Here is a 26,505-nt window from a genome sequence, read left to right on the forward strand (position 1 = left end):
GGGTGGGACGGTCTGAACTCTTCCCCCTCGAGGCAAAGCCGAAGATACAAGGTTCCTACTTGCTCCTTTCTCTCCGGGACCATGTAATAACACTGGTAATGGAACAAAAACTGTCTCTAGTCATTTATACCACAGAGTAGTAGGAAGCTTCCATTATTACAGCTGAAACTGTGGGACTTAAATCATTTAACTGTGTTTTAGCATGTATAATTTATAGATTTACTACTAAGAAAGCAATAATACACTATATGCGCAGCCGTCTGTCTTACAAAACAACTTTATTTGCAAGTGATGACATTAGCATTTCTTACATCCAATATTAAGGGCACAATGTCAGACTTATCACATGCAAAGTAAATTAAACAGCCTATACCACTCAATGGTTGCAGTGCTATTTGTGTTGGTCATGACGTGGAAATGAATATCATTTCTTCACTCTGTAAGCTCCATTCTGTAATAGACGCTGCATTGACAGTGGAAACCTGTGTCAGTCACAACACATTCCTATATTTCCTACTTTTTTATGCCTGTAATTTAGATTTTTGTTTTAAAGTCTCTTTTCTTTGGCGGGTAAAGGGAGACCACAGGACAGGACAGAACAGAGTGGATCTCTGATTTACACTCAGCTGGTATTGAAGTACAAGAACACAAGGTTGTGCAATACATTTAATGTAGGGAACAAATCTGCAAATAATAACATGTTTTCTTTTTCTTCTTTCAAATACAAAATCAAACCTTTACTGGCTGAAAGATGGCTAAAACATTTTCAAAATACAATCACCTTGTCTGATATGAAACAAATGAAACAAGCAAAGTCAAAGTGCAGTGGCAACCTAAATCCCTACGCTTCTGTAAGACTTGAACAATTATATGTCGAAAAGTGCAGTTCGAGAGAAGCTCTTGCTGTTCTCTGCAGGGCGACATTTGAACACCCCACATATCATACACAATACACACCCTCTGCACTCACACATACACGTTTTCCATGTACCTTTCTTGAATGAATGAGAACACACCAATTAATGAACTTTCAAAGTGCAAACAAAAGTAACGATAAAGCCATTGATAATAACTAGTGCTTAATGCAGAGGCCAACTATCATGTTTCAGTTTTGCGGTAACTCAAAGGAATGATTTAATCACATCTTTTCACGACAGTTCTCTCGTCATTTCACCGCTTCTGAAACCTGGAGAGACACTTGTAGTGTTCATGTGTTAGAAGAGCAACAGAAATGACTGAAATAGATTCTGTACAGTTGAAGAGAAACTGCAATCTAACAACAAACTAGTCTACAGGACTTAAAGATCAACAGCCTCTCGGAATCATATTATGTTTAGTTGTCCAGGCTGCACAGCAACAAGCGGAGCCATTCTAGTAGAGCAACTATGATTTAAGTAAGACTGATGAGGAGATTGTCACAGTGTTACAGTGGAATGAGACTTCATTAAGCGACTTAGGACTGAATGCAGGAACGCAGTAATTACTTATGTCACATAGCCTTCCAAGTACAGGAATGTAAAATATCCATATAAATGTTTACATATACAGCTTTATACTATTAAACAGCATCTATACAAACATACTTGACAAAAAGATATTTAGTTGTTGGCTGTTATATAACACTCTTATTCACATGTTTACATCCGCGTATCCCTCTTCACAGACCACCAGCTGGTCGGCACATGCCTGCCTGCATATTCCATGGCTTTCTACAAATCAGCCATTTACACAACACAGTATGAGAGCGGATGGACAGAGTTTAAAACCATGAAATGCTGATGATGACAAAAGACCCGCTGCGGCGTGCAATGTACAAATGGAGGGTCGATGGTTGCGAGAGAATGGCTTGATGGTTGGTTTGTAGTGAATCTTCAGACAGAACCGGGACGTTCTTAGATGGAGCAGCAGACGTGGACCTGCTCAACACTCAATCTGCGACTGGAGCTGCCGGCGCAGGGTGAGGGTGCGTCGGTGAAGCTGCTGCATCTGCTGCATACGATCTCGCTGGCGGGCCAAGTTCTGGGGCATGGGGTAACGCTGGCAGCCGTACAGGAAACGGTAGGGGATGCGGACATGGCAAGCGGTGGCTCGGCAGCGAGGCTGGGGCATGGGCGGCAACAGCATCCAGCGCTTCCTCTCGGCACAGTAGCGGTAAGCCTCTTTGCGGTACTGCTTGTCCACGTCGTCGCTGTTCTTCCAGCCTCCGATGATGAAGACGTCCTCATCAAAGTGGCAGATGGCAGCACCCTCGATGCTGGTAACCTCTGGTGGCAGGCTCTCCAGGATCTCATCAGAGATGCGCACACTGATCTTCTGCTTGGCAACCTCATCCCGCTCTGTGTAGCTCTTGGGGCAGCAGGAGGCCGTGTGGTAGAAGTTAGTGGAGGCCACAGCCATCTGGAAGATGCAGTAGTTGTCAATAAGAGGCAGGGAGTCAACATCTTGCCACTGGCGGCTCTCTGTGTCATAACGTGTTGTCACCGTCTTCAGTCCATCCTCATTATCCGTATCGACAGGTGTACGTGCCGTGACATACACATAGCGGTCCTCCACACTCACCGCCTTCACATCCCGCAGAATTTTCGGGGCAGATTCCAGATTGTGCCACTTGTCTTGTTCGGGCTCGTACACACTGACATCTTTGAAACCTGGACTGAAGTTGCCATGGCCACCAATGCTGTACAGGATATCCTTGATGCAGGTGAGGCCAAAGGAATGTTTGCGTGTGGTCAAGTTGCTCACCTGCTCCCAGGTGTTACGATTGGGATTGTAACGCTCCACTGTCTTGGCAAAGCCCGGCTCCATAGAACCGGCTACGTAGACGTGGGTCTCTGTGGCAGCGATGGCGTGACCGTCCAGGTGGTTGTGGATGTGCGGCAGGTTGACCCAACGGTCCTCGTAAATGAAGTAGCCGACGCACTCGCTCAAGTAGTCCCCCCCTTCTGACACGCCACCTACGACCATGATAACGTCCATGTTCTGGCCAAAGCGAGGCTGAAAGGAGGCCATGTGGGAAGACCAGAGCTCCATATCAGCTGACTTGAGGTTTTCAAAACGAATAGCGTGGCCCTCCACTGCCTCGGACACCAGCCGGAGACAGGCCTCGTTGGCGGCCACCAGGCGCTCATTCTTCACCACCCTGGTCAGGTAGGTAGGCTTGATTTGGGGCAGCCTCAGGAGGCGGAACAGCTCCTCAAAGTAGCGGTTTCTGTCATCGGCGTTCTTCTGCACCCACTTCACCACCGCCTCGAACAGCACCTCCTCGGAGTCCACAGTGATCTCCGCGTCAGACAGCCAGTCACGGACCAGGTGAAAGGGCAGCGTGTAAAACTCCTCATCCTGGATTACCTTGTGGAAGTTGCGCCGGATCATGTCTGCAGCCCTCAGAGCCAGCTGGTCCAGGGTGTACATGTGGGCCAGACTGTGCACGGCCACACAGTTGGTCAAGCTCAGCTTCTTCTTCAGGAACTCCCCGCAGAAATCCTTCAGTTGCAGCAGCAGGAACCTAACATGGAACCAACAGAGAGAAACACAACAGGGACCATAAGTAGATAATACTATTCTGATCTGCCTGGTTAGGGCGCGTTCACACACGCACGTACGCACGCACACGCACTGTAAACATCATACCTGTCAGCTAGCTCCAACACTTCATGTACATTACAGGTGCTGACGCGTATTTCCCCGGTGTACATGTACTGGATGACGCTCTCCACAGTCTCCGGGTCGGGCCCCAGCTCTGAGCTCCATTCCTTCATCTCCACTCGACCGGTCAAAGACTCGGAGAACTGTCCTCCCAGCAGGGGGGTGAAGTAGTCGGTGGCCGCGGCCAGGACGGACCTGTGGGCAGAGAACTCGCAGCTCTGGACGCTCCCGGTGGCCGCCCCGCTGCTGAAGGCCAGCGTCACGTCGCAGAACAAGCCCTGCTTCCTCTGCTCGTTCTGCCGCCGCGACAGCTCCGAGCAGTGCGAGGAGGAGCTGAAGTCCTCGGCCTCTTCCGCGTCTCCGTCTCCAGCGAGGGCGCTGGGTGTGCCGCTGCTGCCGCTGCTGCTGCCGCCGCCGCCGCCACCGCTTCTGGTAGTGTCCTCCGGGTTGGGGGCCGCCGCTGCCATTGCGCTGCCGGCGCTGGAGGAGAGCAGTGCTGGGGAGATAAGTGGACTAGAGGCGGAGAGGAGGCGACATACGCAGCCACACATACATGGAGTCAAAACACAGACGAACCCGGAAGCGCGTTTCTTCTTCGGCGTTTCACGTCGAGCGAGTTAAAGGGGAACACACATGATGTCAGATTTACAACACGTTAGATTCTGTGTGGTTATTATTTCTGTTCAATAACAAGGCTGAACGACTCCGTTTTATTTAAAATCAGGCAACAGTTATCACACAGGCTAAAAATGACCGTTAGGGAGTCAGTAACGGTAGCAATAGGAAGCATCGATTAAGAAACTGACTTCACATCGGTAAACAGACAGAACTAGTGACATGCGCAGTGGGTGAGAGGAGATGTCGACGTCGGCAGATCCAGAGCAGATCTTTGCTCATGAGAGGAACTCATGTCTTCATGTGGTGAGTGACCAGGCCCAGATATTATAATTCAATAATTAATTTAAACACCATGACCTTGGTTTATTCTGTGTGATAAATATCTGAATATTCTTAATTAGTGTGTTTTAATCTAATCTTTACATGCAGTCTATGGTTTTAATCACTGCACACAGCCACCAGATTTGTACCCTGGCATGGAGAAGAATATTGAAGTTTAATTTTTACTTGCGAATGTCACTGTGCAAACTAAAAGATAACAGGCTCAGTCATTGGAAGGACCAAAACTTAGCTTTAAACGCAACTTAGTGTTTCAAGGTATCAGCCAGTCATGTCTTTACTAAGCAGATATCACCTGTTTGCACAACTTGTTCCCACGGAATAATAACTTGTGCATATAAGATAAAAATAAAATATCTTTTGGGACTTCAGGGGCTTCAGACTTATTACCTGTTGACCTTCATAAATGTTTCAGTTCATTTAACCCGCGTACACACACAGAAACACACATGATGGCACAAATGACACTTCCATTTTTCAATGTGATCTAGCAGAGACAAATTTCTAACATTAATTTTGTTGTACTGCTTCCCCCTGTACGGTGACAATAAAGACTTTTCTATTTTATTCTTTAAAATGTAACCTCAAAAACTCAAGTCAGTTTGACCCCAAAAGGAACTAAAAGTCCAAAACTGACCATAATTTTCAAGGTGAAGTTTTTACTCTCATATAATATTCTAATCAATTTAGGGGCAGAAGTTACTATCAACTTGTAATAACAGGGATAGCACAGTCTCCATTACAAATATAACGACTGTGATTAGGTATGTCAGTAAAATGTGTCACCTAGACAAAACGAACAAAAGCCTATTCTTGTCATGGACACACCTTTAACTGTCATGTTACTGGTTACAACCATGATTCAGAATTCAGATTTTAAACTAATTGCTCATGTATCCTGTACTCTAATTCAGTTTTCAAAGGTACTGTTCCAAATTGCATCTTAAAAAAACGTTAACAAAAGACAACACTGTACAGACACAACACGAGAATGAAATTATACTGTTTTATTACATTACATCAGTTACATTTTATTTTACTCAATTACACAGTTGTCAACATACGACAGGTAAGTACCGAGGCACAGAGTTCACAATGAAACAGTTGGAAACAAACAAACACTGACAACACAGCTGAGGTTTCTGGTTGTCTGCAGAACCTTTCTACAATTTTGTAACATTCACATAAAAGATGACACTGGTGATGGCTGCCACATATTTTCTTTTGATCTTGTCCAAGAAACTGGAAACAGAAACAGCGATGTGGAAAATGGGAAAAATGATCTAAAGGTGACACTTTTGTTTTTGTCATATTAATTTATTTCAAGTCAAGATAATAGATTGGGCAATACTTAATACTGGGCATGAAATAACCTTAAAAATCTTTCTCTTTCACAAAAATTAAACAACAGGATGGATTAATTAATTAATTGAAATTGAATTAATCTACCAAATTAATCATGAAAATATAAAATATATATTAGTATTTAACTAGAATTAACTGCTGTCGAATATTGCTGACACAAAAATATAATAATGGCATTAACTTTGTAATGGAACAAGTACATTATTAACACAGAGCAAATCTAATAAATACATAAACTAAAATAACCTAATTAATGGGATCATTGTGGGATCTGTCAAAATGCCCTAATTATTAAACTTGCTGTGAAAATAACTTACATATTTATTTTTCGCTCTTATGATTAACAACTCTCGAGTTCCATTGAGACCTTGTAGAAAATACTCCAACATTTGCACCAGCTGAGAGAGAGACTGCCACCTGCCAGACCTGATTCCTAAAATTGTTCTCCACAATAAGCAGACTGCTCAATAAACAAGACAGTCAAAACTGAAACACTCCTGTACCTGTTAGTTGTGGATGAATCTCTATATAAATAAAGCTCTGATCTACAGTGTACTCTTATATTTAAAGGCATTATTGCACTACATGTTCATCCTCTGTAGCAAGCTCATGGTTTTTAAATGGCACAATCAATAGAGCTGCACAGAGGTTCAGACACACATGCTGGGTTAATACAACAATATTATATTCAGGGCTAAATATCAGTACTTCAGTGTTGTTCAGTGAGCAAGTGGTGGTGGTCAACACTTAAATAATCCACTGTACCTCTGTCCCCTGATTCATCATCAATTCCCCCAAACACAAAGTCAGAAACCCCGACTCTGTTTGACTGGAGCTTCACAGTTCAGCGGCTTTTACGGGTGTTCACAGAACTGCAGCACAAACTGGTTTACAAAACAAAAAACATAAAATTCTTATTTTCAGTACCTGTTTTTATACAACTACATTATTAGGAATGTATTCCCTATGTTACGCCACTGATGATGGATCACAGCATGGGTAGGATTAATTAGCTGGGGTTAGGAGACACTGCAGACAGGAAGCTGGATTTGTTCCCTCCAGTTACATGGACATGTGTTCAGGGAGCACATAGGAGATGTCGTCCCAGGGGTGGCGGTACAGACCCTGCCTCAGCCTCTTCTGGTCCAGGTAGTGTCCTGATGAGACAGAAGCATTGATTGATATATATAAAGTAAAAAAGACCAGAATAGTATGTCTGGACATTGACTCACCAATGAATCCCATGCTGCGTCCCAGGACAAAGATGCCGTTCAGAGCGCCAATCTCCACAAACTCATCAGCTTCATCTCTGTAGAGACAGAACGGACAACAAGAAAAAGGGTTGAATACAAAACTTTAGCCATTAGGGGGGGTCTCAATCAAAGTTGTACCAATAGAACTAATTTGATGAAGTCATGAAGCAGAGATCATGGGTGTAGTTGTATCTGCCATTGCAGATGAAAGTCTACCTGAGGCAACTACGCTGCAATTCATGCAATGTATTAAAGTTTTATTCTCGTTACACAGCAAACAGCAATGAATAATCATGATCCATTACAAGTGATCAATACAAACAGTGGAAGGAAAACCGCCCACTAGCTAATCAGCTAACTTGTTAGCAGTTTTTCCTTCATGTCAAGGATACTTCGTCATTTGCCATGGAAGTTAAAGCAGAGACAGACAAATCCATGAATTGTTACATATTATATCTTTAGTAAAGACGACTGCATAACTGTACTTCTTTTATCCATATTGGTGAAGTGATTCCGAATGAAATACTTTTATGTACGACCAATTATTTCTGTCTAATGACTCCTATTAGTCTGAGAATTCCTTCCCAACCATTAATTCTGCAATGGTACAAATAAGCCTTGCACTTGTAGGCCATCCAGTGTATAAGTTTATTTTAGCTCACCTTGTAAAACCACCACATGTCCTGAGCAAGTCCACAAAGGCCACACCGATGAAGCCGTCCACATTCAAGATCAGGTTGGGTTTCTAATTCCACGAAGCAGAAAAAAAAGAGGGTCATGTTATTTAAAAACTGTGTATAAATAATTATTCTAGCGAGATGATGAAATAAATCATCTTACCTTGGATGTGGTGATCTTCTCTACATCTAGAGCGTAGTCCAGCAGCTGGGTGGAGGGGAAGTGCTGCTTCACAAAGTCCTTCAAGATCTGGACTCTCATGTCTGGATTGTTAATCTGAGGAAACGCACAATCCCTCTTTATTGTCAAGAAATAATAACAGCAAAATACATTTATTTCTCTCATTCTCATGCTTAAATTGGTTCTGGCCTCAAAGCTTCTTGATTGATAGAGAATTCATGAAAACTTCCTAGAGTTAATATATAATTCTGCTGCTGTCCACAATGGATGTGCACATTCTTGGGAGCTGTGACACTCACCGACTTGACTCTGTGTCCAATGCCCATGATCAGCTTTCCGTCCTTTTTCATCTTGTTGACGAACTCCATCGGCAGCATGCCGCTGTCAAAAGCCTTGCTGAACTGCTTTGCTGCAGCGTCCAGAGCGCCTCCGAAGCGGTCACCCTAAGGGGACAACAAGAAATCAAATAAATGTATATTCACTTTATGCAGGACATGCATCACCAGGAGCAGGATCTTACGATGGTGAGGAGCCCAGAGGTAAGGCTGGAGATGAGATCTTTGCCAGCTCGCGCACAGACAATAGTATTGTGGGCACCAGAAACAGCCGGGCCGTGATCTGCAGTCACCATCAGGCACATCTCAATGAACTGGCAGGCGTACCTCGGCAACCTGCAAACAAAGAGAAGGAAACTACACATGATATTGTGGTTCAAGGATTTTTAAAGCATTTGTTTATAAGTTAAGAGGCCGACCTCCTCTGGAACCACAGCAGACCCAGAGTTCCTCCCAGGCCTATTTCTGCCTTGAAGACCTCAGTGATGGGCATGCCCGCGTAGATAAGCTCCTGACCTCTCTCGTCACAGATGCTGGTCATGAAGGAGGCGGGCTTTCGGATAAGACCGAGCTCCTGCAGGGCAAAAGACACAAAGAGGAAAAAGAAAACATCACTTCATGCAGTCATAGTTTATGCTGTGTTGCAATTTCAAACAATATGATTCTGTCAAAGGTTTTGCATTTTAAGGACTAGTGCAGTGTCCGTTGTGAACCAGGTGGGAATGGGCTGTTTGTTTGGCCTGTGGTGATGCTGGTTGCAGCTTTTCTTTCTGAACCTGTAAAAGTGAGCTGTAGTAATTGAGCTGTGGTGAGTAAAGACCTGCTGCTGGACTCAAGAGGCCCCGCCACCTCTGCCGTTCACCTGTTTATTCAAAGTTCAGTCAAGCCTGACTCAGTAAACAAAACCCTGAATTGGAAAATCAGTTGTCATTGTCAAGAACATGCTGATGTTTGACACTGCACTCTCTTGGGCCCTTAACAGAACCATGCCATTCGTAATTCCTAATTTAGTAAGATATGTGTTGGTCAAGTGTTTCTCCATTTTAAGTATGTTGACAATAAAAACTTAGTAAGCTAAAAAAAACGAACTAGATATACTCACTCGTGCCCAGGAGTAATCCATTGGCACAGTGGGAGGAGGCATCTCTTCAGCTGGCAGGATAACTCCTTTGGCAACAAGGTCGTCATAAACAGATCTACATAGATGGAAAAAAATATTTAACAATGGAAAAATCATGTACTGGTGAATTATAATTTTAGTATGAAGAACTCAAGTTATCAGTATGACTGTGCACGGACTTGATTATCTCGCCCAGCTCATCAAAGCCTTTCGGGACGAAGGCACCAGCTTCTTTCAGAGCGTTGTTCTTAGCCACTGCCGTCTCAGAGGCCTGGTTGGCACAGGCTCCTGCATGGCCGAACTGAACCTGTGGGGGAGCGAAAAGTGCAGCATGGGTCAGAAATGTCATTAAACATGTATTCCTTAAAATCTCTCATTATGTCCTCTCACCTCTGAGGAGAACATGGTGGCACAGGTGCCAATACACCAGCAGACCACTGGCTTTGTGATCCTGCCCTGTTTAATAGCCTGGCAGATCTTGTACTCCTCTGTGCCTCCGATCTGTGGAAGACAGCAACAGATACTAGATGTAGCTGGAAAAAATCAATAACTGTCTTAAGCTTCGGCAGCACGTGTTTACATTACATTACATTCTTTCCTTACCTCTCCCAGGACAACAATCATTTTTACTCCAGGAGTGTCTTGGTAGCGAAGCACATGGTCAGTAAACACAGATCCTGGGTATCTGCAGAAGAGTCCAGAGTTACACACCAATTTAAAATCACAGGCTCCTACCTGCTCAAGGTAGAAGTCACATACCTGTCGCCGCCGATCGCCACTCCTTCAAAAACGCCGTCAGTGGTACGGGAGATGATGTTGTTGAGTTCGTTGGACATGCCGCCCGAGCGAGACACATAGGCCACGCTGCCTGGACGATAGAGTTTGGAGGCAAGGATGTTATCCAGCATGCCCCCTGTGTTACCGATTTTGAAACAGCCAGGCTTGATTCCCCCAACCTGAAAAAACAGGGATTTGCTGAGAGGAGAGAAAACAGAGGAGAAATCTTGAGCACTCTTGTGAAAACTAAGGCGAGTCTTACAGTTGCTGGTCCGATGATTGTGACGCCCTTCTCATCTGCTGCCTTGATGATCTTCCTGGTATGAGCTTCGGGGATGCCCTCAGCAATGATGGCAATGGTGTGAATCTGGAAGTAGTTGGAAATAAATGGTTAACGTTTGAAGTTTGCATATTTTTAGTTTCCAGATGGTAAAGAATTGTATTTACCTGTGGGTACTGCATGGTCTCCATGGTGCTGTCAAAGGCAGAACGCAGAGATGCAAAGCTGATGAGCACGTCCACATCTGGGTGCTTCTTCATGGCGTCTCCCATGTTCTTATACACAGGGATGAGGATCTCTTTATGGCCCCAATAGAACTTCTGCTTGTGGTCTCCACTGGAAAAACAGCCAGGTAGAAAGTGATTAGTCACATAGTGAAGCTTGACAGTTAAGGAAACAGACAGAAGATGCTTACGTGAATGGGTAGACCATAGCTGCTACAGACGGCTCATTTCTGGAGCAGACGTAATCAAAGTCCAGCATGCCTTGCACTGCCCGAGTCTGCATACCCCACACTATGGACTTGGTGTGTTTGCTGAAGAGGGTCGTTGCCTTGGCTACAGGGAAAGGAAAGTTGTTACAGACAGAAAGTGACGACAAGAGGAAGACAAGAATTATGATCACTACAAAGCTCAGGACGCAAACTGTCCATTTCAGTTTTATTAAATTTGGACTGCAGTGTCCTCCTGCTGTCCAGAGAGGGAGCTATAATACCTTGAACCAAGCATGATCACAGGGCTTCTACCATTTATACTGTGTCAGAACACAAAGTCCTCAGAGTACAGTGCAAGATTTTCCAATGCAGTAATGTGTGTGTGTGTGTGTGTGTGTGTGTGTGTGTGTGTGTGTGTGTGTGTGTGTGTGTGTGTGTGTGTGTGTGTGTGTCCTAACCAATGGGAGCTCCGCTTTTGGCCTTCTTTGCTGGCGAGCTCTCTACACCATTTCTGTTTTCCGAGAAAGATGCGGTTCTGCTGGATGCTGGAGTCTGGACATGACACGAAAGAGCAAAACAATCACTTTTTTTTGTAATACTATGCAATCATCTGTATTATACATGTATGATATTCAATCTCCTTGTCTTCTATACATCTAATTCTGCTTTTGAAGTAAATGGTGTGCACACATGTGAGGGCACACGCACTCCTTGCTGAAAGCCCACGCATTGCACTCTTAATGGATGCCTCGAGGCAGTCGCAGCGTGTAACTGTGTCTCACCACTATTGCAATGCTCTTACACAAAAGGAGCCATTGGGCTTCTGATACTCTAGTTCACTAAAAGGACAGTGATGACTGAAAGAGAGACATGGAAGTCTTCTGCTCACTCTGCCTCCACAAAGCTCCTCACTATTAGTGGATCTGATCATGTAAATTCGCTGCACAGTGAGCCAACAGGACAACACGAAGGCCTGTTTGTGTCCGTGGAGCCAGTTAGTGCCATACCGATGTGCTGCCGCTGGAGTTGAGCAGGAAGTTGGCAGTGTGGGCTGCAACAGGAGGCTGGTTGGGGATTGGCCTGTGGCCCAGTGCCATGCCAACAATGGCTGTCATGTGGGTTTCTGTGCCAAAGACATGAATGGGGATTCCAGTGGTCTTGCCTGAGGAGAGCGGGCAGAAGAGAATTAAGTGTAATACTCTTAAGACATACTGCCTTGAGATTTAGAAGAATCTACTGTGCAACGTACCAACTTCTCCCATCACTCTGAGACCTTCCTGGTAGTTGGGGCCTCCACGACGGACAAAAATGGTGACCTCATGCTCCTTTAGAGGCACCTGGTAGTCCCTGATGGCTCTGACAATCCCCTGGCAAAGACAAGGATAAACACTGTAATTAACTTGACATGCACACAGTAAAATAAGGCTACAGAAATCATATGAAACTATACCTTAAATGTTGCTGCAACATTTGTGAAGTTTGCAATGCTTCCTCCAATGATTAAAACCTTTCCTGGAAAATATTAATTCATTGAACCATTATTATAAGGGGAAAAAACATTAACTTTTATTATACAGTAAAAATCTGACACAGCAGTTTTCCTACCATCAGGGTGCTTCTCTCTGGTCATCAGCGACAGGATGGTTTTGGCGTAGTCGTAGGTCTGCTGTTCGCTGGGTGCTCCTGAATACTCTCCATAATTGGCCAGCTCGTCGACGCCACCCAGGTCACAGATTGTGTCACTACAGAGAAGTTTACACTGGTCACACATACAGCAGAATAAGCAAAATCTGCTGTACTATCAGCTCGGCTGGGACAGTCTTTCCAGCACCAACAATAAACTGAAAAAAGATAAAACTTCAGAGTGCACTTAGTGCGCCATTTATTTTGATTTATAACTGCACTGTTAACTGAAACAACAACTTAAATTGCACAAAGGGAATAATTAGTCATGGCTGATGTGTCTGCAAGTCACGCTTTACACCCACGACAGACGGCTGAGCTCAACCCTCCCGACTCTCAGCAGCATCTCAGAATCCATTTGAGATTTCAGCTGAACGGGGAGAGTCGGAGCTGCTGCACCATCAGTCTCACAACAGCACTGCTGGTATCGTCCCCTAATGCAAAACCCAATTATGCGTAGTGTAATCAATATAATGAGGAAAAGTCAGGGGACGACTTAAGCAACAAGGAAAAACAGCATTGAATTATAACTGACACATGGTTACTGGTGTCTTATTTATTTAGCATAGATGGAAGCAGGCATACGCCACTTTCGTGGTTCCAGAACGACCACGCCCCCTTTTGGGCTAAAAACTACGCTTTGAAAGTGTTCAAATAATGATTTAAAAAAGCGCAGTTTACGTTTTTCCTTGCCTCCGCAAAGACATAAAGAAACAGATGTGTTGCTTTAGTTCATGTGGTCAAATGTACATCTGTAGCAAAGATTTCATCACGGGTTAGTTAATGAAGTTAAAGGAAACAGTTATAAACTTGAAAAACAATATAGTGATTATTGATTGATTAGACTAAAGGGACACTCAGCAACCCCCATTTCCTTCATTTTCCTATGCAACAACACTAATCATTAATATGCAACAACATAATTTAAATATTTGCCTCCTATTCATATGACTTCGGCTCCTACTACCTAAAAATAAATACAGATTTCTTATTTTATGCTGTTAAACTAGCAAACACCTCGGAATTAGTACTTGCCGCCAGTGCAATAACCCCAAAAACGGGCGGAGTACCCGGATAGGCTGCTCTGGCTTTTGTCTGCAATGGGAATGCATTCACTCCCAGTTCAAATAATCCTGCAGCAGGCGCAGGGTTTTAATCGGCTCCGTTCGGCAGTGATAGAAACCCAACACCTAGATGAATGCGTTAATAACATGAGGCACTGGGGAAAAAAATCTACTGGAAATGGGAGTTGATTGCTTTCTTTTAGTGGGTTTACCTTTCTTTAAAAACCCACATATACGCTGAAATTTCAGTGTAAAATAGTTTTAAGTGGGTACCTGTACACGACTGAGGCACCTCCTCCTGCCACCATGGTCCAGATTCTGCCTCGGGGATTGAGCAGGGTGAGCTTAAGGCTGGCACCGCTCTTGGCATCCAGGTCAGCGATGTAGGCCTCCTGCCAAAGTCAAGAGAAAAGGTCAGTGAAGAGGAGAGAGAATGGTTACATGAAGGCTGAAAAGCTGGGAGGTTAATCAGAGCAGGGCTTCATAAGCACTACTTCAATTCATTGCTTGTGCTTGCGCCAATGTTGAAGAGCCAGTCAGTGGAAAAACTGAATAAATATTAACTGCGATGGAGGATGTGTTGTACATCAGGGCCACAGCTGGTGGCTGAGGGTAAAAAAAGCTCCTAATCAAAGACACCCGCAGTGTCACATCTCCACTGTCTCACAGCGAACCAATTAGAGCAGCCCGTCTGCTCCACAGACAGACCGTCTTCCAAACAAGCTCCTACACGTCAGCCAGAACTAGAAAAGGATTTCCTGTATACACAACATTTGAAACACATTATTATTGTTATTGTGATGCAGGTGATTCAACGCTAACTAGCAGGGGTTTTCAATTTTATTTACTCTTAAGTTACTCTCGTTTCTAAATAATTACAAAACTGTACCAATATAAGAGGTGGCATTAATATGTACAGGTCTCTAACAGACGTCGCTCGACTATTACACCACCTGTCTGTTCATACAGCCCTTCCTCATTAAGTCAACATGTGGCAGCGGGGACAGTGCAGGCTGCTACAGAGCAGGAGTGGAAGGTAAACTCACTGAAGTTATTATTAATTCTTCTTAAAGAAGAAACACAAATCTTTACGAAGTCAAATTCCCAGAATGAAACATTCATAATCTCAGGTGATTTCAATGTAGGTCTCAGTGAGAGGCTCTGCATATAGTCTGTGTCATAGTTTTATTTAACAGATGTTAAATAATTAAATCCACTTTCTTTTACTGTATATTTAATGAGAATGAAATTCTGAATGAAAAAAATTATGTTAAGTTACTTCTAATATTGGTCATTTTACATCCACTCCACAGCCAACTATATTTCCTCAGTGGACGACAACTCCAGCTCTTTGATGCTGACAGATTGAAATCTGATGCACTGCTGGAGGTTTGTCTCCAGCCGTCCCTCACCTCAGGATAGGCCTCCCTGCCGAAAGGTGGAGGGAACTCCACATCGCCCCATTTGGCCTTGCAGATGTAATCTGCTGTGGCATCAATCTTGGCCGCCATGTCCAGCACGTACACACCATCTTTTGTGAGCACTGAGGAGACGAAAGAAAACATGTGAGGATCTGTATTTTTGCAAACATGAACCCCGGATAAGTGGGTCCTGGTTTTATACAGACTTTGCCTTTCACATAAGTCTCGTCCCCCCTAGCTGACATCTTCTTCAGTGTCCTCTACTTGTACTGCACATCTTTTCCAACCTGAGATATTTGTTTTCTTTTTCTTATACATGTTAGAAATGTCATGTATGTCCCCCATTGCTCGTAGTGAATTCTCCGCACGATATCCTGTTATTTCACTCAGACACTCTCTGCACTTTTTTACCAGGGGGGCTGGCAGTAAAAGCTCGGACATTTGCGCTCTCACATACAGCCTCTCTGGATAATTTCAGGAGAATATCCAGAGTTCAGTGCATATCTCAAAGGCAGCTGATGTTAGCACAGGGACTGAACTTTAAATAGGACAAGGCAAAACTGGAGAGGACTGTGGTCGGGCACAAGCGACCCACAACCTTCCTGCTGTCGGTGCAGGAGGAGGAAGGGAAGTGAAGATGGGGAGTAGGTGGTGCGACATCAAAGCATGGCGAGCTAGTCTCAGGGTCCCCAACCACATCCTCAGCACCAGCTGCCAGGGGCCATGTACTGGTGCCCAATTACTCCATTATAAACAAGCTGCCTTCATCAAACAGCAAGTGCATGAATTATTCACTAATTTCCTCCCTCAATGTTAAAATATTGCAGAATCAACATCAAGATGATGTTTTTATAGTGCATTGATGTCTTCTTATTATGATCCATTTCCAATTCCATAATCTGATGAGACAGTTATGAATCTTTGTTGGAATCAAATGTGAATTCATCATCATCCCGATTGCCTCTGAAGACATAGCTTGTCATGTTACTACAGATTTTAGTAAAAATAAGAAACACCTACCCAATGGGTTGATCTCTAGGTATGTGAAGAACAGGTCTTCATACAGGTTGAAGAGTCCAACGATGAAACTGGCCAGGACCCTGCAGGGAAGCAACATTTTTTCTTAGGATGTCTGGTGACTTGCATTGCATTATCAAATGTTATAATCACATTAGAGCTGGAATAATGAGTCAATCAACAGAAAATGAATCTTCAGCAATGATTATTGTCTATTTGTCTAATGTGCCAAACATGTACTTGTACAACTTTCTTAAATATGAGTATCTTCTGTTTATATGATTGTGATTTGAATATTTATGGGATTTTGTTCATTAGACAAAACAAGCAATCTGAGAACATGAGAATTCAGATTCTCTGACATTCTGTGAATTGAGTTAAATGATTATTCATACGAAAAATAGTTTTAACCCTATGTTGTGTATCTAAGTGAATACACAATAACCCATTTAATTATCTCCAGACTGACTAAACATTCACAACACAATCTTTTTGATATATGCAATGTTATGAATGTTTGGTTTGGAGTAAATTATTTTTGGGATTTTCATTGATATTCATTTCAACAGTTCTAATTCATGTTGTACATTTCTTACTTATTTGCAAAATAAAAACGAAGTTAAAGTCATACGTATTTAAATCATCAAGTAAGTAGTTATTTTTTTATATTAAATAAACATTTCAATATGTCTAAGTCATATTTTTATGCTTAGAAAGCTTCTGGAAAAGCATAGGCATTTAAATTGTCAAATATCATACTATTGTTTTTAAATATTCTTACTAAATATATGCATTTCAATATTTCTAATTGATATTTTTATATTTTTAACTGATCTGAAAACTAAATTTTTAGTTCTTTAAGTGTCACAGGATGTCTCTTACATGACAGAGCCTTTTTATATAGTCTATGGACAGAACATGTCAGATGTGCTGTTGTATGCAATAGAATGTCCCTGTGCAGATGAGCGGGCAGCTGTACAGTGTGGCCATTATATTTTCCACATAATTCAAACCATGACAAATAACAGGCAATATCATTGAGGGATTGTTGAGGCTGAGCTGGACAGGAAACAGTGTACCTGTAAATTAGCTGCAGAGACAATGATTTAAGATGAAGGAAAATCTAATTTGTTTCCTCCTTCAAATGTCAAAACAGATCCGTGAGGAGTGGGGAGGGGGGTTGTTACTGCAGGAGGAAGAGGGGGTAGAGGTGGAGGAGGTAGGCAGTATTTTTCTCTCCTCTGTCAATTGTTGAGGCAGCCGGGAGCCTTTTGTGACCACGGCGGCCTGTTGTCAGGACTCAGACTGGCCCCTGGGAGAAAACTCTGACCCAGACCCAGAGTGACTCAGCTTCCCGTGTCTGATTCTGACGGGAGGGATGTGAAAAAAAACGTCAGAGTGCTGCTCTTGTTTTCAGTCTGAAGGGAGGACGAGGAGATAGAGTGTAAGGGGTGAGGTGAGGGGGTGAGATGGTGGTTGGCAGAGCGATTCCTTGGGCGACTTCTTCAATGTCAGCCAAGACAGCCAGTCCGGCCAGAGCCGGCCATAACAGGAGCGCCAGAGGAGAGATGGATGGGAGTGGGGTTGGAGGGGAGGAGGGGGAGCCACTGTATCGTAGAAATAAAATGGCAACGTGCTCTGAAAGCAGCGGTAGTGTAAAAAAGCCTGGGGGTGGAGGCTGATCGAAGAAAGGCGACGCAGGGGAGGGAATTTGTCATTTGTGTAATGGAAACCCCTCCACCCGTCTCCTCCTGCTCCCCCAACGTTTACTGCCAATATCGAAGTGCTCTCTCCCTTACGTCAGTTGAGTCATGCTTTAGTTCGTTGGTCAGGAGTTTAACAACGTAATGGATCATGCAGAGGTTTTTTGCATTTGAAAGTAGTTTATTATTAGGAAAGCAAATCATTTTTAGTTTAGATTTATACCCATGTCTGTGCTGCAGAAAGGTTGTAGTGGAACTGGAAACTGCCTTTTTTTGCTAACACTCAGTTACTCCTCCAAAATAAAATATATTTATTATCAGTTTGAAACAAATCATGTATTCTCATCTAATTTGAAAATGAAATGCTACTTTTAGGAGGCCGTTTGTATTAATCTATCCTTATGATACCATATTATTCATGCAACAAAAATTGCAGTGGAGAATAAACAAATCTTAGACAGAACCTTATATTTCACTAGTTTCCATCATTGACAGAATTCCCCTTCAATTCCTTTCAGTATCCAACTCACTTTCTCTTGTCGTTCGGTACGTGGGTCAGCAGCTCTTTCGTCACAGAGTCTTCGCTGATCTTTTCATCCACACCAATTAGCAGCTTCCTTGCCTTGGCGTCAACGTCTCCTACATCCACCCCTCCCTCGTGGTGAAACAGGACGTAGTCGCCCTCTCTGGTGGCGTAGATGCACATGTAGAACTCCTCCTCCTGAGCAATGGACATTCACAAAGATGTAAATTTATAAATGTCACTGTACCATACATTTAATACATCAGAACTTTTCATATTTATTAGTTGGACGATTGAGTCACACATTAAATATAACACGTATGATGAATGGTTTACCTGCTTGTGGGCGACAAATGGCTCGATGAGGAAGTTCTTGAGAATTCCCTTGGCTTTTCCAACCTGAGGATCATAAGCAAAATTATTTCTTTATTTTAAACAATAAGGACACTACAGCTGCTCTATGGTCTGTAGATTGTGGACGATTCCATAGTTACACATTCATTCTTTGTTTTCAGACATCATACTTTGGCTTGACTATTACCAAACACACAGCCACCACATGACACCAGTGAATACATGAGACACGTCAGGACGGAAAAGAAAAGAAAATGTGGTTATGCATGACTCACAGTCTCACTAGCAGAGACCAAGCTCATTTGGTGAAGCTGTCACTGTTAAAAGGTCAAAAGGCAAACAGTAAGCAGGGACTGACTGAGTGCAGCCAGCTGGAGAAAACAGAAATAAATAATAAAAGAGGAAGAGAGGGAGTTGCCATAGAAAGCAGGTTGATGATGGATGGAAACAACAGAAAGGCTATCTGATTGAAAAGGGCACAGGGGACTCAGACCTACTTAGATAAACACCACTGTTACTGCCTCGCAGAGAAACAAAACTGTGAATACAATTTGTATGCATGAGACTCAGATTAACCACTTGTGGTAATATGACTACACAAGATATGAAGTGAAGCAATGTGGTGAACTGCAGCAACCTGTCAATACGAATGATAATATAGGTGACAGGACGTGTTTCAATGCAAAATGAATATTAATCACAGCTACAGATAGCTGTGATTACTCATGGTAGCAGCATTTAGAGATGCTAGCTACTAAACAAACTCGCAGTAAAGAGTAAAGATTTCATATCTATTACAACTAAAATTGTTTAATTAGTTTACAGATTTATGTCAAAGACAAAAATAACATGAGTATATAGCAGTTTTAGGGAGCAGACATAACCAAGTGAGCTGAGACACTGTCTGCTCTGATTTCATTTATTCTTATTTACTGCAACCAGCAGCTGCTGACAGTTTCATCTGGGAGGCGATACATCCAAGCAATCTCAGTGTTGCAGCACACACACAGACACTACTCTTCTTCAAGACTTTATGAACCGTCCTTGTCTCTCCAGAACTTGTGTCTTGGTTTATGAGGCAAGGCGGTGTCTCTGTGGCTCAGTGATGGATCTTTTGTGCGGTGGTTATGCTGACGGGAGAGATGGAGCGTGTTTATTCACTAGCAGCACTTGCTTCAGCTGACTGGACTGATTTACAACCAGCAGACTAACACTAAACCCTTCAGCAATCTAGGTATGGGGCACAAAAACAACAACACAGAAACGCAGCGATGTAAAATGTGAGAGGGAGGGTGAAGGAGAGGGCAGGAGGAGGGTCTGAATAAAGCACTGGAAAATATTGATCGGAGGACTGCTCAGCAAAGTGCACCCCCTCAAATAGAAAGGTCAGTGGGGGTAATAGGCTGAGAATCAGCAGAAATGGAGAGGGTTGGTGACGTACGGTTGTCTCCATCATTAGGCGGGACTTCAGCCACTCTCTGACACCATTCAGGTCCAGGTTGACGCCGACCAGGCCCAGCTTTCCTCGTCTCTTGATCAGCTGGTCCGGCTTCACCACCAGCCTCTGATGGGAAAAAAAGACAAAAAACATGCTGCATGTAAACAAGACCAACAGATATCACCAGTAGTCGGATTTATACTCTATTACATTCACATCATTTATTCTAGAGTGCAAACTCATTGAAATAAATATATCAAATAAACAGGTTTTAGGAGATGATTTCTGTTGCTGTTATGTTAAAATGCTGTTAATTACATTTCAAATCAGACCATCCATTGCTCTTAATTAGTTGCCTTTAGATTCAACTAGAGCTGGAAAGATTAGCTAATGAATCCATTGGTCGATCAACACAAAATTAATCAAACAGGTCAGGCTTTTACAAAACAATCTATACTAATTTAGGGGATTTGGTTTCTTGTTCTTGTTGGGATGAACCATCTTCCAATATTTTTCAACAATTTATGAAGCAGCAAATTAAGCAATTCATCAACAATAATTAAAAGACATCAGTAGTTGAATAAACATGAATTAATGAGTTTTAGAGTGAGGCCAATGCTTCAAATTCAGTCACTGATCAGGAATTATTCATTGTGTTCCATCGTGTGCATTTGAAAAATTGCACTGAAACATTGTGCGGCTATGCTTGTTCATGCTTGTCATCTTAATTCACTGCATGAGACAACAGATATTTGCTCATTTAATCATCTTATCACTCAAATATCTGGTCTCATCATTAAAATCCCAGGCTGCCAAATAGCATCTATCACCTAAAAGCGGAGCTGCACATTATTTAAGAAGGACTCTCTTATACACGTCATTCCTCTATCTGACACGGATGCAAAATTCACTCATCAAACCACCACCACCAACGAAGCCCTGCATCCTCTCACTTGCAAGCCAGATAAAGCGAATGACTTATGACAGCGGAGCCATTAGTATCTGGGTGCTCGCCAGTGAGCGATGGAACAGAGGGCCGAGGGTGAAAGTTAATGTGATTTCCCAATCAATTCAATGGGAGCACATATCTCCGTGTATCTGCCCACCTCATCCTCCCGTACCTTCCAGATAAAAAAAACCTCTTACTAGAATGGAGAGACGGAGGGAAAGTAACGTTGTATCCTGAAAGATGAGTCACAGAGTGATTCAATTAACTTCTATTACAGAGCGTCTATCTGCTACAACTTTGCAATGAAGAGCAGCACAAGGTTGGGACCAAAAACCAGAACACCTCCCTATGTTTGCATAGAAAATACTATCTTTGCTGATCTCCGTGAGTGAATTGTGAGAATTTCTCCACATTTCCTGTTTTTGCTCTCTTCTCTGCTGGATGACGTTGCCGTCTGTGACGTCAGCTGACAAGCATCAAGAGGCCGATCTCCTGCGAGCCTAAGTAAATGTCTCTACTAGAGGAGATCATTCTCCACGAGGAGATTGTGCTTCAGTGGCATTTGTGGGCTGTAATTTTATAATATAACAACTGTCCTTGCAGGTAAAGAACATTTTATGTGAACACACTTTTTCCCCATCACGACTGATTCTTTGGTCTTACCTCTGTGAGCAGCCATGGGTGGTCCTGCACCAGTCGGGCAAAGTCGGTCTCAGGCGTCACTTGGGCATAACGGAATCTGTTCTGGACAGCTGCCGATGTGCAGATGTACTTGTACAGGAACTCTTTTCCTGTCTGCTCGGAGATGGCTTTGGCTGACATGACTAATTCGTCTAGACTGGTCATAGAGGAAAGAGAGGCAAAGAGAGATGAGATGGGAGATTGATTAATATAGATATGTGTGTGGATGGATGGATATGGAAAAGAAGCAATAAATAACAAACAGAAAAACAGTTTAAAATGACAAGCATTCATTTCCTTCAGTCATAGATATCAGTCCCCTAAAAAAAAGTTTTTTCCAATCAGGAACCATTCATTATTCCCTGGGAAATTGATGCAAGTGTCCAAAAGGCTCTCTCTCTCGCTCTCTCTCTCTCTCAATAACAAAGCTGAAAAAAATCCCTGGAATATGTGCCAAAATTTAATGGGCTTTGTCTTGGCCCATTTCCCATCCTTCTAACAAGTTTGCATGGAAATCCATTCAGTAGTTTTTGCGTAATCCTGCGAATAAACAAACAAACTGACAGGGGCGAAAACATGACCTGCTTGGCGGAGTTAAAAAAAAATGTCTGCTGTCAGATCTGTCAAGAAATGTTTTTGAGAGACAGCTCTGCGTTTGTATTCCCATGAGATATAAAAAAAACAAACTGACGAAAAGAAACTGTAACATAATGAAATGTTACTGCACAGAAATGAAAGAGATAGAGGCTAGAAAACCTAATTACATACAAACTGCATATTCAGGCATCTGTCACATCTTCTGTGGCACAGACAAGGAAGCCTGGGAAGCTAAATCCAACATAATTGGCCTCAGGGTTTTTTTTATCTGGTAATGGGCACGTGTTGCACTCAAACAATCAGATTCTTGCTGGAGTTACATCACAGTGTGGGACTTCAGCCTCAGCTTTATCTGACGTGACCCATTATCGTTATCATCAGAGCTGGAAATCAGCCCAGGCCATAGATTGTATCTATAAAAAACCCAGACACATCAAGTGATAAGAAATTGATTTGTAAGGTGCAAGGATTTCTTTGATTTGAGTGGCAGAACGTGAGAGAAAGCAAGAAACTTAATAACCTGTAATGGCATCTGTATATTTTACTGCTATAGGGCGGAGCTATGACCTTTATCCTTTGGATTTACACAGTGATGTCATGTTCCCACACACGGATCACACACAGGACACGTGGAAGTTTTCACAGCATCATTTGGGATAGTCGCTCATCTCACTTATCTCCAAACAATAACGTCTTTAACTATTTTCTTTACTTCTTTTCTCATTTTCTGTACAGATGAGACACATAACATGTAACAAGGAATTGTTTCTGTTCAATGGCAGAACCAAGATCCGAAAAAGAACTGAAGAGGTTAAACAAGCACTTGCAAAAATATGTTGGAGCCAGTATCCAGATCACAGACCTGTGTGTGCTGTCACCTGTCCACATCAGGTCTCGCCCTACTATTGATCATTTTCCATGTAATTTAAAATGTGAACGGTTTAATCTTGATTTTAATGCATCTTGAGTCTGTCTAATGATTCTGTTCATGCCTATCATTATTTTCACATATCTTCTTTGACTTTTGCTGTTGTTCTTTTCTACAAATTTTATTTCTAACACTGTCTCATCTTTTATATGTGCTCATGTTGCCTTCCTCTGCCATGATTGGTAAACACTTTGGCTCAATCCCTGTTTTTTAACGTGCTAAATAAATAAATAAACCTTATTATCTTAAAAACAAGAGAAAGTATCACATTCGATCCCAAACTGAAATCCAGTAGCTTGTAGCTGTCACGATCAAGAAAATAACATTGTTCTTGCCTAAAATGGCTTTTGCCTCTTTTAGCCCTCATTGTTTTACTTAGAAGATGTATAAGTTCATTCAAGTCAAGTTGATTGACAGAAATGTGTATGTTGAAGGTCAATTAATGGTCCCAATCATTTTTCCAAACAAAAATGCCAAACATGGCCTGCTTTCTTGTTTTCATTTGTGAGGATGTGTTGCCTTGTGTGTTGTACTAGTACAATTCATTTTCATAAACTCTGATGAGCATTCTCTGACATTTTATAGGACAGGATGCCCAAACAGAATGTTGGTTAATACCAGGACACCAGAGTACAAAAACATGGCCCATTAAGGCTTTGATACACCAAGGCCTTCCCTAATTACCACCTCTCAAAGCCTGACAACCACTGAGCACTGTGTAACCTTGCAGGGACAAAGCACCTGCACTGACTGTTCCTCTCATTAAGCTGAGAGCCCTGATGTCCCCTCAAACTGGACCCCCCCCTCTCTACGCTGCGGCCCTGGCAGCCGTTCCTTAAATGGATTAATGGGACTGTCGTGGACCTTTCTCACTATTGATCATCGTTGTCCCTGAGTCATCACGGCGCTAGTTCCAGACCAGGCCGACATGGCTCATCCAGAGCCCATCCTCTGCCCATGTATCATCCACTTGCTCTGCGCAAACGTACCTGTCTGTGGTGGTGCTAAATATCCACAAACACTAATAAACACACCGGTTCAGATGATGCAGTCACATAAAAAAAGAAAACACATCCAACAGGAGATGACAGAGAGATTATGGATGTTCCAATATCAATACCATCATCAGAAATACCTCAGTTACAATGTACCGACCCGATATCAAGTATATTCTTTTTACGCAGATAAAAATGCAATTTTCTTCATGGCACTCTAAAACAGAAGTTGTGCTGTACCCTCACTGGTTAGTACTGGTTTCATAGCGGCAAATAAAAAGTGATATCTGATCCAGATGCCAGAACTAGCTTAAATATCAGCAATTGGGCAATATTTAAGTCCCACATGTAAAACAGCAACACATAGCATATGTTTTAGAGGTGTCTCACCATTGTGGACAATTACAATATTAGCAATCTCACAAAGCATTTAAAGAACCATATCATAGTGATAAACATTTTCTTTAAAGGAATTTATTTAGTCTTGAAGTTGCTGCTGCACTGTTTCATACTATTACTGTATTTACTTACTTGAAAGATCTTTTGTTTTTATTTTCAAACTGTGGCTGCTCTCTAACAGCTATTTAAAAGAAAGTAGTTGTTGTGTATCCCGAAATGTGTTTGTTTCTTTTCAATTAAGACTTCAGTCTCTGTACGCATTTGTTTTTCAAAGGGTTTAACCTGACAATGACAGAAATCATCACTTCCATACAAGGTATAGTTAAACATAGGTATTAGGCAAAAGGGGTGGGACAAAACATAAGTTCAGCAATATATCATCGTTCTGACTCATGAGATACAATTATTGATATGCTGGCATCAAATCTAGATATTTCTCAGAATTTATAAATATATATAGTATGGCAGTGAATAAAAACACAAATTCTGCACTGTACCTCTTTAGGGGCATTTCATGTTCTTCAGTTAGAGATCTTGATGTATCGGTATTATGATTATCACACAATCTTTGCATCATGATATTATTGTAATCGCGAGCCATGTATCGCATATAGTCAATTACCCTCTGAATTCCACTCCTATTGAATACGATATACAAGTTGTGATCTTTTACAAGATGGTATCAGGTCTTTACTGGGAATCTGCAATTACACAAAGTCCAGTTATCATCAGTATCTCCAAGGGAAAAATCAGATCATCTCTACAGATCTAAATCAACTCAAAAATGCTGCAAAAGATTATATTTGTATCTTCATGTTCACTTTCAACTAATTACATAAAATTATTTTTAATCATTTAGACAAAAAACCTGCTGAGTCGGTTCTGTTTCATTCTTTCATTCATTCATTCACAAACCGGTCAGACAGCAGTGCTCCTGTCTCAGTGTGAGAGAATCACCACTCAGTGAAAACTCTTATTCACACCTCCTGATAACTATGATGTAACAAGAGTTCAGGTTCAACGTGGGCTGAGCTGCTCAACTTGTTTTTATATCTCCTGATCTTTTAGAATCTGACACAAGACAGAGTTACAGGAAGTTAAACACAAAATAAACACTTAAGTCATTGTTTACCTCGCTTTAGATTTGCCTCAGACAGCGGTAGAAGTGTGTTTTTAAGGCCGGATGAAGGACTTCTCTCCGCGGTGCAGCTGCTTCTCTCTGGCCGACTGGCAGTGCAGGAGACCGGTGGTGCCGGAGGCTGCAGCTTCCTGGGAGTTTTGTCTCCATCGCCCATCTGCCGATAGGTTGGCTGATGTTTCGTGGCCTCTGATTGGCTCGTTCCGCACCATGCTCTATTGCTACCTTCAGGGACTGCTGGAAATTCAATAAAATGTTTGCAGCAGAAAACCATTTGTTTGTCTTTTGGTTTTAATTTTTGACATCAGATTTGTATGACTTAAGAAGATATATCAACCTGTGGATATTTGAAATTATATATTCATGCCCACATAGTGAAATTGTTTTAGCCCAGATTCGGCTCACACTGTCATTCTGCCCACATGTGGAATATTATCCGTTTACCAAATATCTGGGCCACAAGTAAGCCATTGCAATACCGCACGTCAGCCAAAAGTGCCAGAGTTGGACTACATTTCACCAACTGGATTACATATATGGGCCACATTTTCTATTTAACAAGTGGACCACTTTAGGCTCACATTCATTTCAG

At 42.4% G+C, this 26,505-nt stretch overlaps 2 protein-coding genes across 3 annotated transcripts; both read right to left on the bottom strand.

Annotated features, from left to right (window-relative positions):
• Positions 1 to 259: 259 nt before the first annotated feature.
• Positions 260 to 5,549, bottom strand: LOC109634036 (kelch-like protein 11). The gene is made up of 2 exons (XM_020094272.2): positions 3,631 to 5,549; positions 260 to 3,505 (listed from the first exon to the last, which is right to left on the bottom strand). Exons 1-2 carry the CDS (start codon positions 4,194 to 4,196, stop codon positions 1,921 to 1,923), a joined length of 2,151 nt encoding a protein of 716 aa, XP_019949831.2. The 5' UTR covers positions 4,197 to 5,549; the 3' UTR covers positions 260 to 1,920.
• A 45-nt stretch (positions 5,550 to 5,594) lies between these two features.
• Positions 5,595 to 26,066, bottom strand: aclya (ATP citrate lyase a). 2 transcript variants are annotated; one of them, XM_020094254.2, is made up of 28 exons: positions 25,908 to 26,066; positions 21,839 to 22,013; positions 20,230 to 20,352; positions 18,771 to 18,833; positions 18,442 to 18,632; positions 16,212 to 16,291; positions 15,183 to 15,313; positions 14,044 to 14,162; positions 12,629 to 12,765; positions 12,474 to 12,535; positions 12,273 to 12,390; positions 12,031 to 12,185; positions 11,482 to 11,575; positions 11,006 to 11,147; positions 10,758 to 10,926; positions 10,573 to 10,677; positions 10,293 to 10,489; positions 10,137 to 10,218; positions 9,924 to 10,034; positions 9,713 to 9,840; positions 9,516 to 9,609; positions 8,833 to 8,987; positions 8,599 to 8,749; positions 8,378 to 8,521; positions 8,061 to 8,174; positions 7,883 to 7,965; positions 7,200 to 7,276; positions 5,595 to 7,124 (listed from the first exon to the last, which is right to left on the bottom strand). In XM_020094254.2, the coding sequence occupies exons 2-28, from the start codon at positions 21,995 to 21,997 to the stop codon at positions 7,030 to 7,032; spliced, it is 3,279 nt and encodes a 1,092-aa protein (XP_019949813.2). In that variant the 5' UTR covers positions 21,998 to 22,013; positions 25,908 to 26,066; the 3' UTR covers positions 5,595 to 7,029. The 2 variants fall into 2 exon arrangements, with proteins under 2 accessions (XP_019949813.2, XP_019949814.2); XM_020094255.2 differs by having other exon boundaries at positions 21,839 to 22,008; positions 25,908 to 26,055.
• Between the last annotated feature and the right edge of the window lie 439 nt (positions 26,067 to 26,505).

Source organism: Paralichthys olivaceus, chromosome 5, assembly GCF_024713975.1.
Source record: "Paralichthys olivaceus isolate ysfri-2021 chromosome 5, ASM2471397v2, whole genome shotgun sequence".
NCBI classification, from domain to species: Eukaryota; Metazoa; Chordata; class Actinopteri; order Pleuronectiformes; family Paralichthyidae; genus Paralichthys; species Paralichthys olivaceus.

Bases quoted from the DNA above. Each gene is read 5' to 3' on its own strand.
- LOC109634036 (XM_020094272.2), bottom strand. From the start codon at position 4,196: ATGTGTGGCTGCGTATGTCGCCTCCTCTCCGCCTCTAGTCCACTTATC. The intron at 3,506-3,630 runs GTATGATGTTTA...GTTCCATGTTAG, and splicing joins GTGTTGGAGCTAGCTGACAG to GTTCCTGCTGCTGCAACTGA.
- aclya (XM_020094254.2), bottom strand. From the start codon at position 21,997: ATGTCAGCCAAAGCCATCTCCGAGCAGACAGGAAAAGAGTTCCTGTAC. The intron at 20,353-21,838 runs GTAAGACCAAAG...TTTTCCCATCAG, and splicing joins ACCCATGGCTGCTCACAGAG to AGGCTGGTGGTGAAGCCGGA. The intron at 18,834-20,229 runs GTACGTCACCAA...TATGATCCTCAG, and splicing joins GCCTAATGATGGAGACAACC to GTTGGAAAAGCCAAGGGAAT.